Genomic DNA, 24368 nt, shown 5'->3' with positions numbered 1-24368 from the left:
AATAAGTTGACCATCTTTTGGGACATTAATTCCTCCTCTCTATGCTCTACACTACATATAACATATTCGATATTCCCCTTCCTCCCCACTATCATCGTTCAAAACTCTCAAATATTTCTTTCATTCTCTCTCCCCCCTCTCTCTCTCTCTCTCTCTCAAGAACAACATGTTGGGAAAGATGGGTTCAGTCAAGAAACTGGCCAAAAAGGTAAAAGTTAAAGTCGTTAATGGCACAGACTCATCACACCATGAGTACTTGCTTAGGGAAAAAGAAGAGGCATGTTCTTCCCCTTCTTGCACAACCCCAACTGGGTTTATTGCGCTTTACATAGGGGAAGAGAGAAAAAGGTTCGTGGTTCCAACAGGCTATTTGTCTCATCCTCTCTTCAAGATGTTGCTTGATAAGGCTTCAGATGAGTTTGGGTTCGAGCAGAAGAATGGATTAGTGGTTCCATGCAGTGTCACGGCTTTCCAAGAGGTGGTAAGTGTTGTGGAATGCTGCAATGGGAAATTTGATCTTAGTAATTTGGTACAGGAGTTTATTTAGTGTAAAGAAGTCATGTGGTAAAAAGAGAGAAGTTGTGTTTCTAGCAACTCCCTTTTTAGGGTTTTAAGGATGTTTACGAATATAATCTTTTGGTATATGGGGTTATAAATGAATTAATCCTTCATGTACTTGGCTGCAAACTTGAGTTTTGGAAGATGCGTTGGTGTTAGTTATGAACTTTTGATACAAAAAATGTTAATATAAGTAATAATGATAGCTTATGTTACATGAAAATCAATTTTACAGAATACCCATAACTCCATAAGTTCAATGTTTTTGGTTTTTATAACATCTTCAACAAACCTAATCATCAAACAATTTGGGCATTTTTCTTTAGTGCTATAGCAAGTTGGTTTACCTACTCCTTTTCTTGAATATTGAGTCTCAACTTAAATTCATTTGACTACCTTCAGTGATTGCACTAGTGGGGCATATATCTTTATCTCTTAAATATTTAAAAGATGCCATTATTAGTTGGCTCTCTCTATACCCTTTTCTTTTTCTTTCTTTGCAGGGTTATCAAACTTACAATGTTTTTTTTGCATAACATACGATATAGGATGGTTATCATAAATTTGAAAAATATATCTTTTAATTAAAAGAAATCTTACGTGTTTTCCATTACCTGAAATCCTAATGATACAAAGACAAAATACATATCTCAAATTCGAAAATTTTAAGTTATCTGAATCGATATAACAGAATAGTTAGTACAAGATAGATACTCTTGATAAGATGTTGCATCAAGGTTTTTGGGGTTTCTTTGCTTAAAACTTACCCAATGAGAAGGTATCGAGTCACAATCTCACTTGATTTCACAAACATAAGATTCTTTTCCTTCACCAACATTACATTCTTTCCAAGCTACATGCCACACGATTTGGAAGTTCTCTCAACTGAAACAAAATGGTCAACTCTAGTTTCATGCATATAGACTTAACTTCTAACCAAACCCACCAAATGTTGACACGATATATAGTTATATACTATCCGCAAATTAATGTAGCTGGTATGTTGTAGAGGGGCAATTTAATATCTATAAATATAATATTCCACTAGTTGGGATTATAATTTATCATTGACGAGTTGAATGAGTAAGAAAACTAGAAAAACTGTTAAAAACATGTCGAATAGTAAAATTAGGGATGAGAAAAAGCCTCATACCCGATGGGGAACCAAAAACCCGCACCCGTTTTGATCGGGGAATCCCCAAATTGACCAGGGATGGGGATGGGATGGGAAATCTCCGGATAAAAAAGTGGGGATGGGGATAGGGATACCCTTAATTCCCGATCCTGGACCCGTCCCAGATATATATTAATATATAAAAGTAATACAAAACATATATTTATAGTACAATTTAAAATAAATAAAATTTGATCCAAGTAACTTAACTCATTAGTAATTACTTTGTTCAAATTATATTTTGTTTTTCTTTTATCTTATTTAAACTCATGTATAATTTTTTTGTATTTTGTTCATCTATTTTACCTCAAATATCACTCTGATAATTTTTTCTACTTGATTTATCATGTATGTATTTAAATTTATTAGAAAATTTATATATATTTTTATGCAATCTATATATATTTTTATATTTTGTAAAATCTTTAAACTTATGCTGGTAATTGAAATTTAGATTTTTTCTTTACGTAAAAGTTTTCATATTAAAAGATAAAAAGAAATCCCCGATACCTCGTTGGGGATGGGGATGAGGGTTTATCTATATTCCTCGAAGGGGATGGGGATGAGGATGGGGATTGGAATAAGGACTCAGAGATGGGGATGGGGATTGGGGTCCCCTGTAATACTCGCCCCCGTTGTAATCTCTAGGTTTAATTGTCGTTTAAAGTGTATCGTAGTGTCTACAACCTAGTAAAATTATTATATTAAATAATTGAATAATGATTATCACAATAGTTTTTTGCTATGTTTGGCGTGGTAGCTGAAAAATATTGACCTTGTTGGGGTTTAGTCGGATCCATTGAGTAGGAGAACTAGTCGAAAGTAACAACTTTCATCAATATAGGCACACACGAAAGCCACAAAAAAATCACCAACCCTAGATAAAGACCAAATCCACTTGTATAGAATAGGTAATCGAAGCTGTAATAACCTCTTGCCAATAGTCCACCAAATCATATTACCTCAAACAACGGGGCCAAGATAAGAAAACGACGTCTTCAATGTAGCACACCCAATATTTTTCCTTACTTCCTCAACCTCCACATTAGGCACCCCAATACCTAAAAGTTTACTTTGTATGGAGTTTTATTTTTATCCCACGAGTCATGTGAAAAACAAAGGACAACCCACATAATATTAGTGATATTTGTCTTCGTTCACTCTCCAAGAAAGAGTGCATCATCAACATAAACAAGTGTGAAAACAAGAGGAATAGTATCCAAACCAATAGAAATACTACCAGAAAAAGGTTTCAGTCAATGACCCTTTGAAAAGCTACATGCAAGCTTTTTATCACCAAGATAAATAGAAAAAAAAAGGGGTTATGCATATAGAGAACTCTAAAAAACTAAAATCCTTTAGTAGCAAAACCATTAACTAGAATCGAGCCTCTAGACAACTACAACACCCATAATCCACCCTTCCACTTGTCACCAAAGCTCATTCTACTAACAATATCACAAGAAAATCCTATAATATTTCCATTCTTAGCCTTGCAACAAGATACCACCAAGATTTGTCTTCCTAAATGAAAGTTGATTTCTTAGTTTTCACTAATCCATCCACCAATGAACCCATCCAATTAGTTAATATGTAACGCCTCATTTCTGGTATGAGATTTAAATAAAGTAATTTTCATTCTTGAGGGGTACTCAACGAGTCAGTAGCCTGACTCGTCGAGTACAAACGGGATTTGCACGCGGTTGAAGTTGGCAACTCGACGAGTCCATATTCTAGGACTCGGCGAGTCTGCCAGTCTAGATGAAACCCTAATTTCAAGGGTTTGCACCCTATTTAAACATCATTATACCCCAAACCAGCCTCCTTCACTCCCTAAAGACTTATTCCCGAAACCCTAGCCTCCTTGTAGTGTGTGTGAGTGATCTTTGCCTTGTGAAGGAACTTTTGGTGCATTTTAGAGCAATGAGAAGAAGGAGAAGGTAGAGAAGCTCAAGGAAAAAGAAGTAGATCCAAAATACACTGCTTTTTGGCCATCCCTTCTAGTAATAAAGTTTCCATCTTGATTATTGTACTAATAGATCTAGTTTGTCCCCAAATTGTTGGTTTAAAGCTCAAAAACCCAAAATCCTTTGTGATAAAGCCTTGTGATCGAGTCATATCTCAGATCTAGCCTCTCTTGAGCTCCAGAAGCCCAATGAGACCACCTTTTGGCAGCCATGGCTTTGTTTTGGTCTAATAACCCTCATAATAGCAAAGTTTGAGTGTTATTGCTTCGTTGCATCTTAGATACACCTAAAGTTAGAAACTTTACGTGTTCAGATAGTCCCAGAAGCTTAGATCTACGAATTAGATGCACTAAAGTTGAGTAGAATCGACTGTATGGAATCTGCATGCAAAGGACTCGGCGAGTCGTTCTTCTGACTCGGCGAGTCGGGTCGCGAGTCTTAGATTCCTGGTTCAGTAGTTGCGAGTCTGTGTAGTGAGTAGAGTAAGGACTCAGTAAGTTACGACTTGGATCTGGAAGCAGACGGACTCGACGAGTTGTTCATACGACTCGGCGAGTCATAGACTAGGTGTGTGCTTATGTTGAAGGGGAACTCGATGAGTTGTTCATACAACTAGGCAAGTCAGTTGAAGGTCGACTCGACATTAATGTAGAAGGAGAACTCATTGAGTCTTTGCCAAACTGGACGAGTAGTGTCGGGTGGGGGAATAGAAGGAAGGATAGGGACTCGATGAGTTGGCGGCCCAACTCGGCGAGTCAGGTCAACTGGAAGTTGACTTTAACCAGGACGTTGACCTTGACCAGAGGGTAAAATAGTCACTCTACCCTAAGATTAGTTATCAGTGTTTGATTAAGTGTTTTTATGGGAATTGTAGTCAGTGAGCTACCGCAGCAACAGTCACACAGTTCCCGATCAGCATTTCGGCAGTCACCGTACGAGGTGAGTTTTCCTTCCAGTACAAACAGGTCTACGGCCACAATGTCGGACCGTTTAGTCATAGTAGTTCCAGACTTCGGTCCGATGTAGTAGTTCATTATGCTTGAGGTCTTTGTGATTCAAGCATGTCTTTATGTTATGTGTTCCGGACTTCGGTCCGACGCAGTATGTTGTATATGTGTTTATGCTAGTAGTTATGATTATGCTATGCTATGCTCAGACAGTTTTCGGACTTTGGTCCAATGCAGAGCGCAAGGCCATGGTTAGTTCCGGACTTCGGTCTGATGCAACTTCCAGACTACGATCCGATGCAGAGAGCAAGGCCCTGGTTAGTTCTGGACTTCAGTCTGATGTAGTTTCCGAAAATCAGTCTGATGCAGAGGGCAAGGCCCTGGTTAGTTCTAGACTTCGGTCCGATGCAGTTTCCGGACTTCGGTCCGATGCAGTGGGCAAGGCCTAATATGTGTTTTTATGTTATTGTATCGTATGTGGTAATTTGGAGGAGCTCACTAAGCTTCATGCTTACAGTTTCAGTTTGGTTTCAGGTACTTCAGCTAGCAAGGTGAAGGGCTCGTGTTAATGGCATGACACACACCACAGTTTTACCCTGGGAGTTATAGTCTGATATTTTCCACATGCTTTGATATCGGTTTTGATTTGATACATTTTTATGACTTTTTGAGATACAAAAGACATGGTTTGAAAATATGATATTCGAGATTATGTTGTTAGTTATTGTTAAAACAAAAAAAATTGGGTCGTATTTTTGGGACGTTTCAAGTTGGTATCAGAGCCTTGGTTTGAGGGATTCGGGCACACTTTCGTGTGTGTCTGAACTCAAACTAAGGAAATGGTAAAAGATTTTCAAAAGAGAAACATTTTTGAAAAGAAATTTTGATAAAGAACTTAGAAAGAAAAAGAATTTTCTTAAAAGAAGAAAATGTTATGGTGCATGCGGTCAGCCGAGCTCAAGTAAGTCCTCCCAAATTACCCATACATGTTTATATTATGATTACCTGTTTCAGTTTCAGTAGAACAATATGCTAGAATAGGACTAAGGATCTAAGAGGATGCCTTATGTGCCTGCTTTATTTGGTTCAGCTTCATGAGAATTACCTGCTAGTATTGTGTAGACAGTAGTAGGATAGCTTGTTTAGGTTATGCCTGGTAGTATGATCTTAGCATTGTATGCTAGTACATTTTCTCATTATAAGAATAGATTTGCTTGAGTAGTTTCTTGAGTCCGAATGTTGCTTGCTTTGTGCTTTGTGAGACTCTGAGTGATGGGAGTTAGGCATTAGGTGAATACGTCACGTCACATGTGATCAGGGTTGAATAATCTTAGAGTGTTGGATTTGGCCCTATTACGCAGCTCTTGTCTGAGTCTAACCGTTGTATGGGATGGGTCTTTTACTTGAAGGATTATTTGTGCCTCGTCACATGTAATGGTATTCAGGTGATGGCTAATTGGCATCATAAGGAGGCCTTCAGCAGTTGAGGACTGGTTTAGGTGGATTCAAAGATTTCCCTAGGGCAATCCTAGGATGAGAGTAGCAGAGATCAGTAGTAGTAGTAGTAGTAGTGACTTGGTGGAGTCGAGGAAGTTCTTGAGGAAAGTACGGATAGATGTGGAAGGTAGTATGGGCCCGTACTACTAAAAGCATAGGATCCGTACTTGAATCAAGGAAGGCCAAGGCGAGACCAGGAAACTTGTAGTAGTAGCAATCCCTCGAGATGTATCAGTATTTCTGATGTTTGTCGCTATGTGTTTCAGAATGGTGGTTGTATGCCCTAGACCAGCAGTTGTCAGTTCATGTGCCGGTGAGGGATCAGGATCAGGCTCGGGGGCCGAGCATTTGGATGAGCAGACGAGGGAGTTTTTCTCTTCAGAGATTACTCATATCATACTTGAGCAGACTCCTGTGATCTTTGGTTCGATCAAGGAGGGTATTTTGGAGATGATGGACGAGAGGTTGAGCACATTCCGTGATGAGGTGGCAACCATGATGGGGACACACACGCTCACTTTCAGGGAGTTTAGAGCTTGTGGGGCTCCTGACTACCATGGGGAGAAGGATCCCATTACGAGTATTTGGTGGTTGGTGGATGTCGCCAATGCTTTCTGCACTAGCAGATGTCCCGAGGGGGACAAGGTCAGACTAGCATCCTGTCTTCTAAAGGACAGGGCACGAGATTGGTGGGAGGAGATCGGGCATGTCATTGGGGATGACACAGCACTTGACGCAATGATGTGGGCTGATTTTACTACCAGGTTCAGAGCCGATTTTGCACTAGTTATTAAGGTACAGTAGTTAGCGAGGGAGTTTCAGGATCTTACTCAAACTAAAGAGACAGTGGTGTAGATTACCGCCAAGTTCGGGGAGAGGGCTCTTCTTGTTCCTCATTACGCAGCTGATGAGGAAATAAAGAAGGCTCGTTATCATGAGATGTTGCGGAGTGATATCCGTTAGTTTGTGATCCGATCCAGCTGTAAAACGTTGGATGACATGATTGCTAGGGCTCGTGAGAGAGAGATTGATTTAGAGATGGAGAAGAAGAGGAAGCCAGAGGTGGCATCTGGCACTGGGAGTTCGGGCAAAAAGCCTAAGGTATCTGATCATAGATCTAGGGATCAGCAGGGCCACAGTCAATGTGTCAAGTGTGGGAGATTGCACGATGGGGCGTGCAAGGCAGGTAGTACCGGTTGCTACAAGTGCGGCCGGACCGGGCATATGAGTAGAGATTGTACAGCTACTACCACCACCATAGCATCTTATCTGATTCGCTTCCATTGCAATCATAGGGGACATAAAAAGTCCTAGTGTCCGAGTTTAGCAGCAGCAGGGAAGGTGGTAGCACTTGCCCCTGCAACATTGAGGATTACAAACGTCCGTCAGGGCCGGAGTGAAGCGCTAGTGACGAATAGTAGAGATTTTCAGATGATGATAGAGGAGGCGCGAGCGACTCCTGATGTGGTGACAGGGTCGTTCTTAGTGAACGTCATTTTAGCTACAATATTGTTTGACTCGGGGACTACCTGATCATTTGTTTCGCTTGCGCTTAGGAAGAGGTTTAGCAGAGCTCCGAGGGAGCTGGATTGTCCACTTGAGGTTGAGATAGCTGAAGATAGGACCGTCAGGGTCGTGAGAGTTCATAAAGGGTGTTCGCTTCGGTTATTTGATGAGCAATTTTTGGTAGACCTGGTTCCTATTCCCCTGCGAGGGAACAAGGTTATAGTGGGTATGGATTGGCTGAGCCCCAATGGGGCAGTGAGTGATTGCGAGTTGCAGTTAGTGAGAGTTCACACTCTAGTGGGGGACAGTTAGTGATTCAGGTTGAGAGGCCATAACACAAACTGGTTCTTTGTTCAGCGGCGAGAGTGAGGCACTACTTTCAGCAGGGTTGCGCGGGGTACGTCGCCTATGTTTTAGATACCCAGGAGAAGGGCAATGCGACAGTCGACGATGTACCGGTAGTGCGAGACTACCCAGATGTATTTCCAAAGGATTTTCTTGGGATACCTCATGAGAGATAGGTTGAGTTCAGGATTGATCTAGTCCCTGGTGCGACTCCGATATCCAAGGCACCATACCGATTGGCTCCTCCAGAGATGCAGGAGTTGTCTACGCAGTTTCAGGAGTTGTTGGACAAGGGTTTTATTAGGCCGAGCAGTTCACCATGGGGAGCCCCGATCCTCTTTGTAAAGAAGAAGGACGGGTCGCATCGTATGTGTATTGATTACCGGGAGTTGAATAAGGTGACGGTGAAGAATTGTTACCCACTTTCGAGGATAGACGACTTGTTTGATCAGCTTCAGGGAGCATCTTGGTTCTCCAAGATTGATTTGTGCTCCGAGTATCATCAGATGCGGGTCAGAGGTGAGGATATGCAGAAGACTGCTTTTAGGACCTGCTATGGTCATTATGAGTTTGTGGTGATGCCGTTTGGACTCACTAACGCTCCAGTCGCGTTCATGGATCTCATGAACCTCGTATGTAGGCCGATGTTGGATCGGTCTGTGATAGTGTTTATCGACGATATCATGGTCTATTCCAAGACTCAGGAGCAGCATGAGGAGCACCTAAGGGAAGTGCTAGAGACTTTGAGGAGGGAAAGACTTTTTGCGAAGTTCTCCAAGTGTGAGTTCTGGTTGCGCGAAGTCCAGTTCCTTGGACACATCATCAAACAGAAGGGTATACTAGTAGATCAGGCCAAGATAGAGGTCGTGATGCAGTGGGAGTTCCCGAGGTCTTCATCTGAGATTCGAAGCTTCCTAGGTTTGGCATGGTACTACAGGATATTCATCCATGATTTCTCCAAGATAGCAATTCCGCTCACCCGACTGAGCAGCAGGTAGCATTTGAGGCCCTTAGATAGTGATTGTGCGAGGCGCCTAATCTCACCCTGCCAGAGGGTGTAGAGCATTTTGTAGTTTACTGTGATGCTTCGATCACAGGCATGGGAGCAGTGTTGATGCAACGGGGACATGTGATAGCTTACGCCTCTAGAAAATTGAAGCCTCACGAGGCGAACTATCCGATGCACGATTTAGAGCTGGGGGCAGTGGTGTTCGCCCTCAATATTTGGAGACATTACCTTTATGGGGTCCGTTTTACCATTTACACATATCACAAAAGTTTGAGGTACCTCATGGATCAGCCGAATTTGAACATGAGGCAGCACCAATGGTTAGACATGGTAAAGGATTATGATTGTGAGATCCTTTATCATCCGATTAAGGCCAACATAGTGGTTGACGCCCTGATCCGCAAGGCGGTAGCAGCCCCGATCAAGGATATTTGTCTGAGGATGACAGTGATTACTCCCTTGTTGGAGCAGATTATAAAGGCACATGTTGAGGGCCTGAAGGAGGAGAGGCAGAAGTGTGAGAGGATTGTGGGTCGAGTAGCTTCTTTTAACTATGAAAGTCGAGGATTGTTAACCCTTCATGGGAGAGTATGGGTACCGTACTGGGGCGGAGTAAGGAGAGTGTTGATGGACGAGGCTCATAAGTCTCGTTTCTCCATCCACCCAGGGGTGACGAAGATGTACATAGATCTTCGACCTGACTATTGGTGGCCCTGCATGAAGAGGGACGTGGCATGGTATGTGGAGAGATGCCCGACCTGCAGGAAGGTCAAGGTGGAACATCAGAGACCCCACGATAAGTTGCAACTGTTAGACATTCCCGTGTGGAAATGGGAGGATATCACTATGTATTTCATCACTAAGCTTCCCAGGACCGCACATAGAGTTGATTCGATTTAGGTTATAGTGGATCGGCTTACCAAGAGCACGCATTTAATGCCAATTCAGGAGAGCATTTCGGCCGAGAAGCTAGCCGATATTTATGTGCGCGAGGTAGTGACACGACATGGAGTGCCTATATCAGTAGTATCAGATCGAGACGTCCAATTCACTTCTAGGTTCTAGAAGCAGTTTCAAGACGAGATGGGGAATCGTCTTCATTTCATCACCGCCTTCTACCTTTAGACGGACGGGCAGAGTGAGAGGATGATTCAGACTCTCGAAAACATGCTGCGGGCATGTGTTCTAGATTTTGGTGGCAGTTGGGATACATATCTTCCATTAGCGGAATTTTCGTATAACAACTGTTACCACGCTAGTATTGACTGCCCTCCTTTCGAGATGCTCTACGGGAGGAAGTGTAGGACCCCGATTTGTTGGGGCGAGGTCGGTCAGCGAGACATCGAGAGTACCGAGGTGGTACTCAAGACCACAGAGTTGATCCAACAGATCCGTAGCAGATTGCAGACTACGTAGAGTCGGCAGAAGAGTTACGTTGATAGGAGGCGTTCGAACTTGGAGTTTCAGGTGGTCGATATGGTCCTCCTGAAAGTATCCCCTGGAAGGGTGTTATCAGGTTTCGGAAGCGGGGTAAGCTGGTCCCCAGGTTTATTGGTCCTTTTAGGGTTTCGGTCCGGGTGGGTCGGGTTGCTTATCGGTTGGATCTTCCAGCAGAGCTTAGCCAGATCCACAACATTTTCCATGTTTCCCAGTTGAGGAAGTGTTTAGTGGACGAGTCAGCAGTCGTTCCATTGGAGGATATTCAGGTTGATGTAGGGCTAGTAATTCTCGATACGACACACGACACGACACGAAATAAATGGGTTTGGGTTGAGTTTTTCAACCCGCCAACCCGTTTATTAAACGGGTTATATATGGGTTTCTCAAAAAATAAACAGGTTGACCCGCCAACCCGTTTATATTCTTAATAAAAATAATTATATTTTTAAATGTATTTATGTATCAAGTATTAATATTTAATAAGTATTATATAATATATAAGATTTATTCATAGACCATTTGATTGTTTGGACATTATTACTCGTGATGGATGGTCTAAGGTCATAAGTCATAACCTATAAGGCTAAGCCTGTAACATGTTTCTATGAATGTTTTTAATTTTCATTTGGATGTTTAAGACTTAAATATCTAAAATTTGGACCCACGAACCCAAATCTGACCCATGAACTCGCCAACTTGTGAACTCGTATAAATAAATGGGTTGGTGGGTCATATATGATTTTATGTTTCAAACCCGCCAACCCGTGACCTGTATAGTTAAATGGGTCGTGTTTGGGTTGACATATTTTGACCCGCCAACCCGCGACACGCCAACCCGAACACGACACGATTGCCAGGCCTAGGTTGATGGCAGCCTGACTTATATTGAGAGACCAGTTGCGATCTTAGATCGAAAGATGAAGACCTTAAGGAACAAGGTGGTTCAGATAGTGAAGGTGCAGTAGCAGCACCAGAAGGGTTCAGGACGTGGGAGACCAAGAAGGAAATAAGAGAGCATTATCCAAAGTTATTTATAGAATCAACAGCAGAAGACTTCAAGAACAAAGTCTAAGATAAGTGGGCGAGAGTCGTAACGCCCCATTTCTGGTATGTGATTTAAATAAAGTAATTTTCATTCTTGCGGGGTACTCGACGAGTCAGTAGCCCGACTCATCGAGTAGAAACGGGATTTTCACGCGGTTTAAGTTGGAAACTCGACGAGTCCATATTCTCGGACTCGGCGAGTCTGCCGGTCTGAATGAAATCCTAATTTCAAGGGTTTGCACCCTATTTAAACGTCATTATAGCCCCAAACCAGCCTCCTTTACTCCCCCCAAAGACTTATTCCCGAAACCCTAGCCTCCTTGTAGTGTGTGTGAGTGATCTTTGCCTTGTGAAGGAACTTTTGGTGCATTTTGGAGTAGGGAGAAGAAGGAGAAGGTAGAGAAGCTCAAGGAAGAAGTAGATCCATAATACACTCCTCTTTAGCCATCCCTTCTGGTAATAAAGTTTCCATCTTGATTATTGTACTAATAGATATAGTTTTTCCCCCAAATTGTTGGTTTTAAGCTCAAAAACCCAAAATCCTTTGTGATAAATCCTTGTGACCGAGTCATATCTCAGATCTAGCCTCTCTTGAGCTCCAGAAGCCCAAGGAGACCACCTTTTGGCAGCCATGGCTTTGTTTTGGTCTAATAACCCTCATAATAGCAAAGTTTGAGTGTTATTGCTTCATTGCATCTTAGATACACCTAAAGTTAGCAACTTTATGTGTTCAGATAGTCCCAGAAGCTTAGATCTACGAATTAGATGCACTAAAGTTGAGTAGAATCGACTGTATGGAATCTGCATGTAAAGGACTCGGCGAGTCGCTCTTCTGACTCGGCGAGTCGGACGCGAGTCTTAGACTCCCAGTTCAGTAGTTGCGAGTTTGTGTAGTGAGTAGAGTAAGGACAGTAAGTTAAGACTTGGATCTGGAAGCAGACGGATTCGATGAGTTGTTCATACGACTCAGTGAGTCATAGACTAGGTGTGTGCTTATGTTGAAGGGAAACTCGACGAGTTGTTCATACAACTAGGCGAGTCAGTTGAAGGTCAACTCGACATTAATGTAAAAGGAGAACTCATTGAGTCTTTTCCAAACTTAACGAGTAGTGTTGGGTAGGGGAATAGAAGAAATGATAGAGACTCGATGAGTTGGCGGTCCAACTCGACGAGTCACGTCAACTGAAAGTTGAGTTTGACCAGGACATTGACCTTGACCAGAGGGTAAAATAGTCATTCTACCCTAAGATTAGTTATCAGTGTTTAATTAAGTATTTTTATAGGAATTATAGCAGGTGAGCTACCGCAGCAGCAATCAGACAGTTCCCGATCAACATTTCAGTAGCCAGCCGTACGAGGTGAGTTTTCCTTCCTGTAGGAGCGGGTCTACGGCCACAATGCCGCCCCTTTTAGTCAGCAATAGTTCCGGACTTCGGTCCGATGTGGTAGTTCACTGTTCTTGAGGTCTTTGTGATTCAAGCATGTCTTTGTGTTATGTGTTCCAGACTTCGGTCTGACGCAGTATGTTGTATATGTGTTTATGCTAGTAGTTATGATTATGTTATGCTATGCTCAGTTAGTTTCCGGACTTCGATCCGATGCACAGGGCAAGGCCCTAGTTAGTTCCGGACTTCGGTCCAATGCAGCTTTCGGACTACGGTCCGATACAGAGGATAAGGCCCTGGTTAGTTCCGGACTTTGGTCTGACGCAGTTTCCGGACTTCGGTCCGATGTAGAGGGCAAGGCCCTGGTTAGTTCCGGACTTCGGTCCGATGCAGTAGGAAAGGCCCAATATGTGTTTATATGTTATTGTATGGTATGTGGTAATTTGGGGGGAGCTCACTAAGCTTCATGCTTACAGTTTCAGTTTGGTTTCAGATACTTCAGCTAGCAAGGTGAAGGGCTCGGGTTGATGGCATGACACACACCACAATTTTACCCTGGGAGTTATACTCTGATATTTTCCACATGTTTTGATATCGGTTTTGATTTGATACATTGTTATGACTTTTTGAGATACACGAGACATGGTTTGATAATATGATATTCAAAATTATGTTGTTAGTTACCGTTAAAACAAAAAAATTTGGGTTGTATTTTCGGGACGTTTCATAATATTTTGCCAATTATTTTATTTTGACAACCTATTAGACTAATTATTGTGACACTTGTTTTGTTTTAAATAAATTACAACTATGAGTTGGTAGCAATGTAAAATATGTAGGTGTTTGTATTGAAGTTTAAGAAACATTGTAATAAAAGTGTTGAAATGGTATTTTAGTTATTTTGAGTAAATCTTGAATTTTGAGTGAAATTTATAATGTTGTAAAAGAAGGGCATTACAACTTAAATAGGTATTATAAAGTAAATAAGTTTTGAATGAAATTGGGGCTTAATGAATTAAGAGGTGACATGTAGTAAATAGGGGCAAAATAAGAAGAATGAAACAAAGAAAATCCTTGCATCACGACATGGTGGAGGAGGCGAGAAATCAATTGACATAAAATGAATAGTAATGGTAATGTACTTTGAAGCACCACACATTGGTGAAGGTTGAACCACAGTGTAACATCCATAAAAATCACAAGAAATTTAAACTCTTAAAATCAACCCAAAATCATAAATCGTTTTACAAATCATGGTTTTCAAAATATTTTCCAACATCAGAGTTTCCCAAAATCATAAACCATAAACAAGAAGATGTATGCAGTCATGCCTTCGCCTTCCCACGATCGTCCGAAGTACCTGAAACCATAAACCAAAATTTTAATTCAACACTTAGTGAGTTCCCCAAAAGTACCTGTAACGACCCAATTTTCACACCCAAAAATTTCATTTAAAATAAATGGTTTGTAAAATATTTATAGTAAAACATCATCCGATCATATCATCTCATAAAACATATTTCGTGTCCGAAACAAAAATATAAAAACAACCATAATGTCAGAGTACAAATCCCATAATATCTCGTAGTGCGGAAAACAGAGCGCGTGTGTGTGATATGCCGCTACCACGCCAGATCCTTCCCCTTCGCTGAAGAGGCACCTGAAACAACAACTAAAACCGTAAGCACGAAGCTTAGTGAGTTCCCCCACCGTACCACATACCAAATAACCACACAATCATACATATATTGTCAGGCATATCTGGGTGCATGACCTACCCCTTCGGTCCTCTCGACCGGATACTAACTAGCATATCTGGGTGTTGGTCTCCCCTTCGGTCTTCTCGACCGGATGACTAGCATACCTGGGTGGTGATCTCCCCTTCGGTCCTCTCAACCGGATACTAGGGACTATTTCACCCCTACCACTACCACATAACATGTATCACATAATCTATCTAGCATGGTTGGGCATATCTGCCCCTTTGGTCCTATCGACCGGTAATCTGGGGACTATCTCCCCTACTATCACTAGCACATAGCATCATATCATACTAGAACATAAACATAACACAGGTAGTAGCAGCACTAGATGAATATAACAAAGACAATCATATAATCATACAACTCCTACTAGTGGGTCGGCATTGTGGCCTTAGACCCACTACTACTGGAAGGTAACTCACCTCGAAAAGTAGCTGCTGAAAGTCTGCTTGCTAAGCGCCTGACTGCTGAATCGGTAATCCTCCGACTATAAATCATAAACATAGATTAGCCACTCATAGATACCCTTAGGTCAGATGACTGACCCACCCCAAGTCCAAGGTAAACTCCTTGGTCAAAGTTAACTTCCAATTGGCTGGACTCAACGAGTCATGGCACCGACTCACCGAGTCCTTCTTCCACTAACCCGGTCTTACTCTCCAAGTCCCTTTTCCCACTCCCTGAGTCACCCTTAACTCACTACTTGGGACGACAGAACTGGCTCGCGATCCGACTCGCCGAGTCCAAGAACAACTCGTTGAATCCATACGAGCAGATCTCCTACTCGCTTCCAAATCCTCACCAGAGCATCCTTTATGAGGATTTGGGTTTTTGGGACTATTACTACGCGTAGATTGCTAATTCCGCATGTAGATATGAAGGGTTTGACCTTCAACACCTAAATCCCTCTTACTCAGTAACCGTTCGTCTGACTCGCCGAGTTTAAAGAACGACTCGTCGAGTACCAGGCAATCTTCATAGGACTCGCCGAGTTGTTCATCCAACTCGCTGAGTCTAAGGCCATCTTCAGAGAACTCGCCGAGTTCCACTTTGGGAATCGCCGAGTTCCTTGACCCATTTCCCATATCGACTAAATCTGAGACATGCAACGCTTCAAAACCATAGATTTATGTTCATAGGGCATGATCACGTAAAGTTGCAAACTTTACGTGCATGCATGGCCCTACAAGCTCAAAAATGCAAATCCAAGATCTTTATGAGGTCATACACGCAATGGGGACCACAATCACTTCAACCACAGAAACTTTAGGCTTCTAATACGCCCACAAGGTCTAGGTCTGAAGTCCTTTCGGATCATTAAGCACAAACACATGGAATTCGGTGTTTTAGGGCTTGAAAACCACCAATTTGGGACAAAAATGGTATCTAATGACCTAGTGATCAAGGTAGGAACTTTTCTACCTGAATGGAAGCTTCTCACAGTGTAGATTTTGGATCTACTCCCCTCCTTGCACTCTTCAACCTCCTCCTTCTTCTTCTAAGCTCCAAACTTCCTCCAGCAAGCAAAATCACTCACAAAAACAATATGGGGGCTAGGGACTCTCACTACAGCTCTCTGGAAGTGTTAGGGACAAGGGAGGCGGAATTAGTGTGCTTAAACAGGGTGCCAACACTCGGGTTAGGGTTTTTGCCCAAACAGGGCCTACTCGCCGAGTCGGGGAACCGACTCACCGAGTCCAAGGCTCAGACCTCGCGTCTCATCCCGCTCCTACTTGGCGAGTCGGTCCTTCAACTCGTCGAGTCCATGACAAAAAGGCATGAATTTAGAATTATTAATTACAAGAAATACATACCGGGAACCAGGTGCTACAGTACCACCACATAAACATAATAACAAACAACATGCATACAGAGCCTTCAGCCAGACAGCATTCAAGAGCAAGTGAAGAAACATCCCTCAACGTCAGACTGGCACCTAATGGCTATGATCAGATCCTGAACTCCATTAAATATTGGGGGCTTCATGTTGTTGAAGTCCTGGTACTGGAAGGATCTCCCAGCGCCAATACGGACAACATCAATGGTTGTGGTGGTTGCAGCATCAATTGTCTCAGAAAGTGAAGTGTATCGCTCGTCAAATTACTCCACCATGGCGGTCTTAATAGATCCAAACATCTTCGGTAATTGCGCCTAGAATAGGTAAACAACCTCCTTATTAATGATCTCCCTAACTCGATCTTCTGTCAATGTTGGCCTATCCTAGCCACCAGCCCATGATCCTGATCCGGATCCTACCTCAAATCGCCTCGTAATCTCCATACTGAAAATAAACCAGTGAGATATCATATACGATGCAGATAACATCATGAGGACCAATTCCCAACAAAACCCTAGGGGTTGTGACTTCCCTGTTATACATACGAATCTTGTGCTTCCAGTAGTACGGGCCCATACTACCTTCCACACCGACCCGTATTTGTCTCAAAGGATCATCACAATAGCCCTAACAATACACACTAGCATATGCATACACTTTATCCTCACTTCCTATAGGAAGGCTAAACATTATGTGACTAATCGGTTGACCCCACACAACTCATCCATGAAACTTTTACAAACCCTGAAACACTTGTGTATGCTAATCAAACATGAAATTGGATCTTATATATAGTCGAATGCTTGATTCTACCCTAAGTCCTTTTCATCAAACAAGAACAGGAAATAAGTCTAAACCAAGCATTCTCAGGCTATAAAATCTTATGTATGTACAACTATGATGCATACACTAACAAACTATAGTTATGGTGTCAATTCTATATAAGAAGGAAAGCCTAGGTTATCAGGCATCATATAATCAGGAAATTCCACCATGTGATTCTTGAAGATCCCTAGCCTATCACTAGTATGTTGTTCTAACATATCACAATATCAAATAATAGTGTGGTAATTTGGGGTCTACTTACTAGCTCTGGCTGATCGTACGCATCGCATCCTCTTTTGATTATTTTGAAAACAATTTGAAAATCATTTTTAAAACTTTTTCCTTAGTTTGAGACTAGATTCACATGAGTGTTCCTCCAATTCACTCAAACCAAAGCTTTGATACCAACTTGTAACAACCATAAAAATCACAAAAAATTTAAACTATTAAAATCAGCTCAAAATCATATATTGTTTACAAATCATGGTTTTCAAAATATTTTCCAAACATCAAAGTCTCCTAAAATCATAATCCATAAACAAGAGAATGTGTACGGTCATGCTTTCGCCTTCCCGCGATCATCCGAAGTACCTAAAATCATAACCCAAAACTGTAAGGCAGCGCTTAGTGAGTTCCCCCAAAGTACCACCACATAAACATAATAACAAACAACATGTATATAGAGCCTTCAGTCTGACTGGAATGCCGCGCCAGCCTACAAACTATTTGGACTGCTTCAAAGAACCTTCAGCCTGACTGGAACACCTCACTTGGACTTTAGCCTATCCGGACCATTCTCCATGGCTTCAGCCTGACTGGTATGCCTCTCAGGCCTTGATTTTATCCTGGCCTCCTGGGACTCTTGGCCTTCGGTCTACAACAGACTGCCTCAACCCAACCACACATAACATGTCAACATATACATAACAGATAAACATATACAAGTAATCAACAAACAATCAGGCAAATCTACATATCACTAAGCATAACAACATCCTATATACCATGATACAGATCTAATAGATCACCATAGCACAATAACATACCATTACATAATAGGATATCTAATCCAATGGGCCGACCTTGGTGCCTTCTACCTGCAAGTACAGTGAAGAAGACTCGCATCACAGTTCGAATAACAGTTGATAAGGTCCCGACTCCGAATTTCAGCTGTAACCACTACCTATTCATCCAAATGACCAACTCTCAAACACCATTCAAATTGCCAGAAAATACCCCTTGGTCAAACTTGGTCAAAGTCAACTGAGTCAACTGAGTGAGCATGTGTTGGGCGTACTATGTACGTACGCGGGGTATACTCGCATTGACCGGAAATGGGGTGGCTGATTGAGTACGATTGACGTACACATAGGTATATACAACATACTCACAAGGTTTTCTCTTTTCATATTAAGAGCTTAATACTTCGACTTAATCCGTCCAATTGCAGATCCATGGCCAAAATATCATAAAGAGTCATAAAATTTCCAACTTTATGACCTTGCATGTCCAATAAGTGTTTAAAACACCAAAACTCAACATATTAATGCATTAAGACCTTCTAAATGATGCATGGAGCAACACCAACCATTTCGAACCCATTTTTATGACTCAAGACCCTTCCAAAGGTCTGAATGGACGACTTATTGAGTAAATAACATGCTATACACATGAGACACCACATTTAGGACAAAAGGACCTAAAACCAAGCCCAAAACAATATATAAAAGAAACTTCACCAAGTTCAGAACTTTATACCTCCAAATGATGCCAAAAGGTTGTGTGTGTTGGATTATGTGTCTAAGCCTATAACTATAATTGATATATCCTTAAATTGATTTGTGACATCCCCAAAATTACGGCCAGAAAAGACCGGTTTTGTTTATACTTTATTTCAAAATCAGAGTTATCTTTTAATAAAAGGGTTGCGGAATTTGTCCCAAAACAATAATATGATAAAGATTTATCAAAAGCATTTCCATATAAATGTATTTCATTAAAAGACTCGGAATGTCATGTTCGTACATATCAAAAGTATAAACAGTACAATATAAGCCTTACTACATTATTTCATATCTACAGGCCTATATCCGTAATCCCTCGTCCAAAACATCACACCTATGCTCATGCGCCACTACCTGTAATACATAAAACCGAGTGGGTCAGGCTTGGGAGCCTGGTGAGCACATAGGGTTTTCAACCCACAATAAATAAGTTTATTAATTTCATCAATCAACAATAACCCGATTACCTGTTCCCGTTATCCTCACTTTACGTCCTAAACACCTATCATAAGGGACCTAGCCTAAGGATCATCATTGGGACGGACACTGCTGCTAAGGGGATTCCTCAGCAATAGATGTCCTAAAGGCAACCATGTGGGGGATGGAGTACATCTGGTGAGCACACAGTTCAAATAAACACCTACAGGTTGCGAGCCTGCTAGTGTTACACTGGACTGCCTAGAATAGTCTGTGGTCGTTATCTATACTTCGCTAGATGACTGAATCATCAATAACATCTATAACGAGGCCTCTCATTATTTTATTTTGTCACACAACAACTATTACATCTACCCATGTTTTACCCAACACATTTTGTAGATATAAAATACATATATAGTTTAAATCTTTGAAAACATGTATAAAATGTTCATCCAGCATAGATAGCAAGTATTCAGATAATATGCTCACATAGCACGTAATTTATATAAGATACTTCATATCTATATGTAAGCTGAAAGTAACTATGCACTTACTTGATTAGGTGGTGACTCAGCACTCGGACAACGCTTCGATACTCTCAAAATGATATTCCTTCGATAAAACCTAGTATCGATACCACTAGGGTTTAGTTTAATGATAACCGCGACAAATTAATTAGTCCGAGTATTTTTAAGCGTTAATTATACTTGATATATCTCATAATAATAGCCCAAATAATTATTTTAAGGACCTAATAACATTCCTATAATTATTTGAAAGCTATATTAAAAATTGCGTAAGCGTAGCATACTTACAGCAAACTTTATCAAAAACCGGAACTTAATTGGAGCAGCGTTTCGAAACCGAAAAACTCCTTTTTCTCGGGACTCCGGGAGCCTCGGGGCTTCCATAGGGTGCTAGGGGTTTAACTAGGGCTTAGGGGTGGTTTGGGGTTGTAGAGAGAGAAAGTAGTGAGAGAAAGAAGGTGGAAAGGTGTGAAAAATGGAGGCAGCCTCGGCCTCCTTTTATAGCCGCGAGGGCCTCGCTACGCTGGGCGTTCGATAGTGCTACGCGGGGCGTAGCTCGGAGGTGGTTGCCAGCTTTGCACAGCTGGCTCGCACTCGGAAGAAGACCCGGATAAGACCGGAGGTACGCGGGGCGTACTGATCCTCGTACATAGGGCGTATTGCGAAGGGCGTGTCACAATCCGAAGTGAAGACCGTGGGCCGCAAGTGACGGCTGGGATTGTGCCATGTCATCAGCTTCGCAACAGGTTTCGCAATTTCATGCTTCAACTTTAAAAATTCGTAACTTTTGCATACGAGCTCCGTTTTTGACGTTCTTTATATCCACGTGAAGGTGGGAACGTACTCTACAACTTTCGTTTAGGGTCCGTCGGCTAATGTTGGCTCGATTTTGAATTTTATATTATCAACGGGCCGGGACACGATTGGTCCGTTAAATCCTCATAACTTCTTCATTATAACTCGGATTTCGGCGTTCTTTATACGTACGGAAACCTTGAGACATATTCTACAACTTTATGTAGAGATATCGGGATTATCTCACACTTTAATTTTGATGCTCATTTTTATTCTTTATTAATTATACATTTATAATTAAATAATAAACACATAAACACACATAATTCACATAATACTCAATATTTCATCTTTATTACTTCAAAAAGAGTTACAAGAGTTGACCTAGACTATTATATTGACAAAAATATTTAGCCCTAAAACCCGGGCGTTACATGATTGTAGCACAATCCTTTTAGGTTGCCCTCAAGACTAGCAACTACACATGAAGATTTTAGAGAAAGAGGTTGATTTATTATTTGATTAATAAATTAAAATAAATGATTTATTAACATGTTACGAAAATAATATGTTAATTGGAAATTGTAATATTTAATTAATATTTAATCATAAATTAATTGGAATTAATTTTGGGATTAAAAGAGTTAATTAAAAGTACAGGGACTAAGGTGCAATTGTTCTATAGTTGAGAAAGAGGCAATCTAGAACCCTTCATAGGCCTTGGATGGTTTTCTTATGGCCTAAGGGTTTCCATAATGGTCTTTGGTGGATAAACAGGAAGGTGGATAACTGTTTAGTTTAAGATTATCTTGGATTAGGGTTTATCTAGGGTTTCCTGACTGCAGTATAAACAACCTAAACCCTATAATTTTTGGCCACTGGTTCTTTGGAAGACCTAGCTGGAAATTTGATCCTCTCTCCTTCTTCTTAATAATTCTCCTTTGCTAGTTTTGGGTGTGAACCATTAGAGGTGTGACATTTGTGACGCTTGCTCTTAAGGCTTCAATAATACCAGGATTTGGATTGTTATTACTATATAACAATTAATGTATGAATCCTCTAACCCTGTTTGCGTATTTCGATTATATACAAGTATGATAGGTGTTTTCTATTTTGTTGTTCAATTTGTATGTTTAATCAGAGAAAACATAGATCAAAATTTTAATGTTGCATGCACACATAGGATTACATGTTTTGCATAATACCCATCAGTGGTATCAGAGCGTAGGTTTAGTTTTCTATTGAATTGATACAATGGTTGAACTTGAACAAGAAGGAGCTAACAGAATCATCATTTTGTTCCGCAAACACAACGTGGTGTTATTCCACCACGACGTGTTGTCCTGCGAATTCGTCCTGATACGGCGTGGTGATTGTCTACCATGATGTGTTGGACTGTCGGATCCTCTATTTTCGGTGTTAAAGATATTAGGATAATTACATTTAAGAACGTTTTTTTAATTTTATAAAATAAATATTTTTTAAAACTAATTTGATATCCTTATCTTGAATTCATGATTTATTTATTTTATTTTAATTAATTGAATATTAATTTTGAAATTTTAAAATATAACCTACTATTTTTGAAAATGTTATAGAAATACACCCTTATATTATATGTAACATTAAAAGTGTAATATATATATATATATATATATATATATATATATATATATATATATATATATATATAAGACAAGTCAGTTAAACCGCTAGTACGCCTCATTCACGAAGCTGATTTATAGGGGAGTTTAAGGAAGCAACCTATAAATCGACTGACATTTGGTATCCACTCTAACCTATCGCGACCTTGATTGGTGGAGGGTCATTAGCCGAACGGGTTTGATAGGACAACATAATCCTCATTAATAAATATAATAAATTATAAAGTAACTAAACATATTTTTTATAAAAATTCCCAATCTTAGTTACTTTAGGAAAAATATGAAATTGTATGCTAAGCCATGAAATTACACATTGCACGTTATGAGTCGTTAGTAGAGCGTGTGTGGTCAACCGGCACACTAATAGCGATGAATAAAGAGTGGCAATGAGTGTCTCATAAATTATCATTGATTAATGGAGTGTGTGTGGCTAACCAGCACATTAAAATTAGATGATAAATAACATCGAGTGTACTAAGTTAATTTGCATGGTTATTAACATCTTATTTGTGATCCTCGATACCCCAGTCACAAATGGAAGAGTATAATCGAGATTAAACATGTCATTGAAAAGTTCAATGATTCTTAAAAGATCTAGGAATTTCATTTTAAAAACTAAATTCGTTTAAATTTCATTTTTCGATGGTGAAATTGGTAAATTGTCATTTACCTACCTTTATGTAATTTACAATTAGATTACGACATCCCTTTTCTAAGTTGTAAAGTATTTAGTTCGATCCTAGCCTTGATATTTCATTTTGGGTGTTATGTTGAGGATTATTCTTATATAACTAAAACTTTCTTTTCTACTCTTTCATATGTCTACTCCAACTAATGTTTCCGGTTCCTCCTCCTAAAACAACAGCAACAACTTATCTATGTTGAACATTTGATTGAAGGTGTAATTAGATGGCACCAACTACAACGATTGGATGCGCAACATCAAAATGGCTCTTCACTTTGAAGACAAGGAATACGTCCTTGAAAAACCTTTGGATGAAATCGACGAAACGAAGGCCACTCCTGAAGAAATGGTCGCCTACAGAAAACACTATAATGATGCCACAAAAGTTTCATGCATCATGGTGGTGACAATGAATCCAGAATTGCAAAGGAACTATGAGGATTACTGGTCGTACGAGATGAACAAGGACCTTATGGGGAAATACCATAAGCGAGCTCATCAAGAAAAGTATGAGGTGGTAAAGTCCCTTGTTGCTAGAAAGATGAAGGATGGTCTGGGAGCAACCATGTTTCGAGAATACAACAACACGTGGATAGGCTAATCAAGCTCAATGTGAATTTTGACGAAGAGTTGGCAATGGACATAGTGTTGAACTCTCTGCCAAGTTGTTATGTTCAGTTCATATTGACCAATCTTTTGAACAACAGTAATGAAACTACTTTGTCATAATTGCACAACTTCCTTCGAACAGATGAAGCGGGAATGAAGGGAAAAGTTATTGTTTCATCTCCTACAAGTGAAACTATTCTGTTCATAAGGAAAGCGAAAAGGAAGAAGAGGAAAGGTCCTCCCAAACAAAACTGGAAGGGAAAGACTCAAGTTGGGTCGTTAAGTACATGACCCAAAGGAAAATCTAATTTTGATGCTCCCCTATCTCTGACCCTAAAGAGGTCACTTGCTTATATTGCAATGACAAGAGGCATTGGAAATGAAGCTGCCCGAAATACTTGCAGGATATCAAGGATGGCAAGGGGAAGCTAACATCCACAAGTATTTACACTATCTTATCTAATAACTTATCATATTCTCATTATTGGGTCCTTGATACAGGATGTGGGTTTCAAATTTGTTTTGATTTGAAGGGGCTAAGAAGGACTGAGGATATGGAGCATGGAAGGATGACCTTGATTATGAGG

At 40.6% G+C, this 24368-nt stretch overlaps 1 protein-coding gene across 1 annotated transcript; it reads left to right on the top strand.

Annotated features, from left to right (window-relative positions):
- The first annotated feature begins 178 nt into the window (after positions 1 to 178).
- On the top strand, positions 179 to 547 carry LOC145016020 (auxin-induced protein 15A-like). The gene has a single exon (XM_078974462.1). The coding sequence runs from the start codon at positions 179 to 181 to the stop codon at positions 545 to 547; it is 369 nt and encodes a 122-aa protein (XP_078830588.1).
- The last annotated feature ends 23821 nt before the right edge of the window (positions 548 to 24368 follow it).

Source organism: Lactuca saligna, chromosome 9 (assembly GCF_052625555.1).
Source record: "Lactuca saligna cultivar CGN05327 chromosome 9, ASM5262555v1, whole genome shotgun sequence".
Taxonomy (NCBI): Eukaryota; Viridiplantae; Streptophyta; class Magnoliopsida; order Asterales; family Asteraceae; genus Lactuca; species Lactuca saligna.
This window is presented reverse-complemented; position numbering and strand designations above follow the sequence as displayed.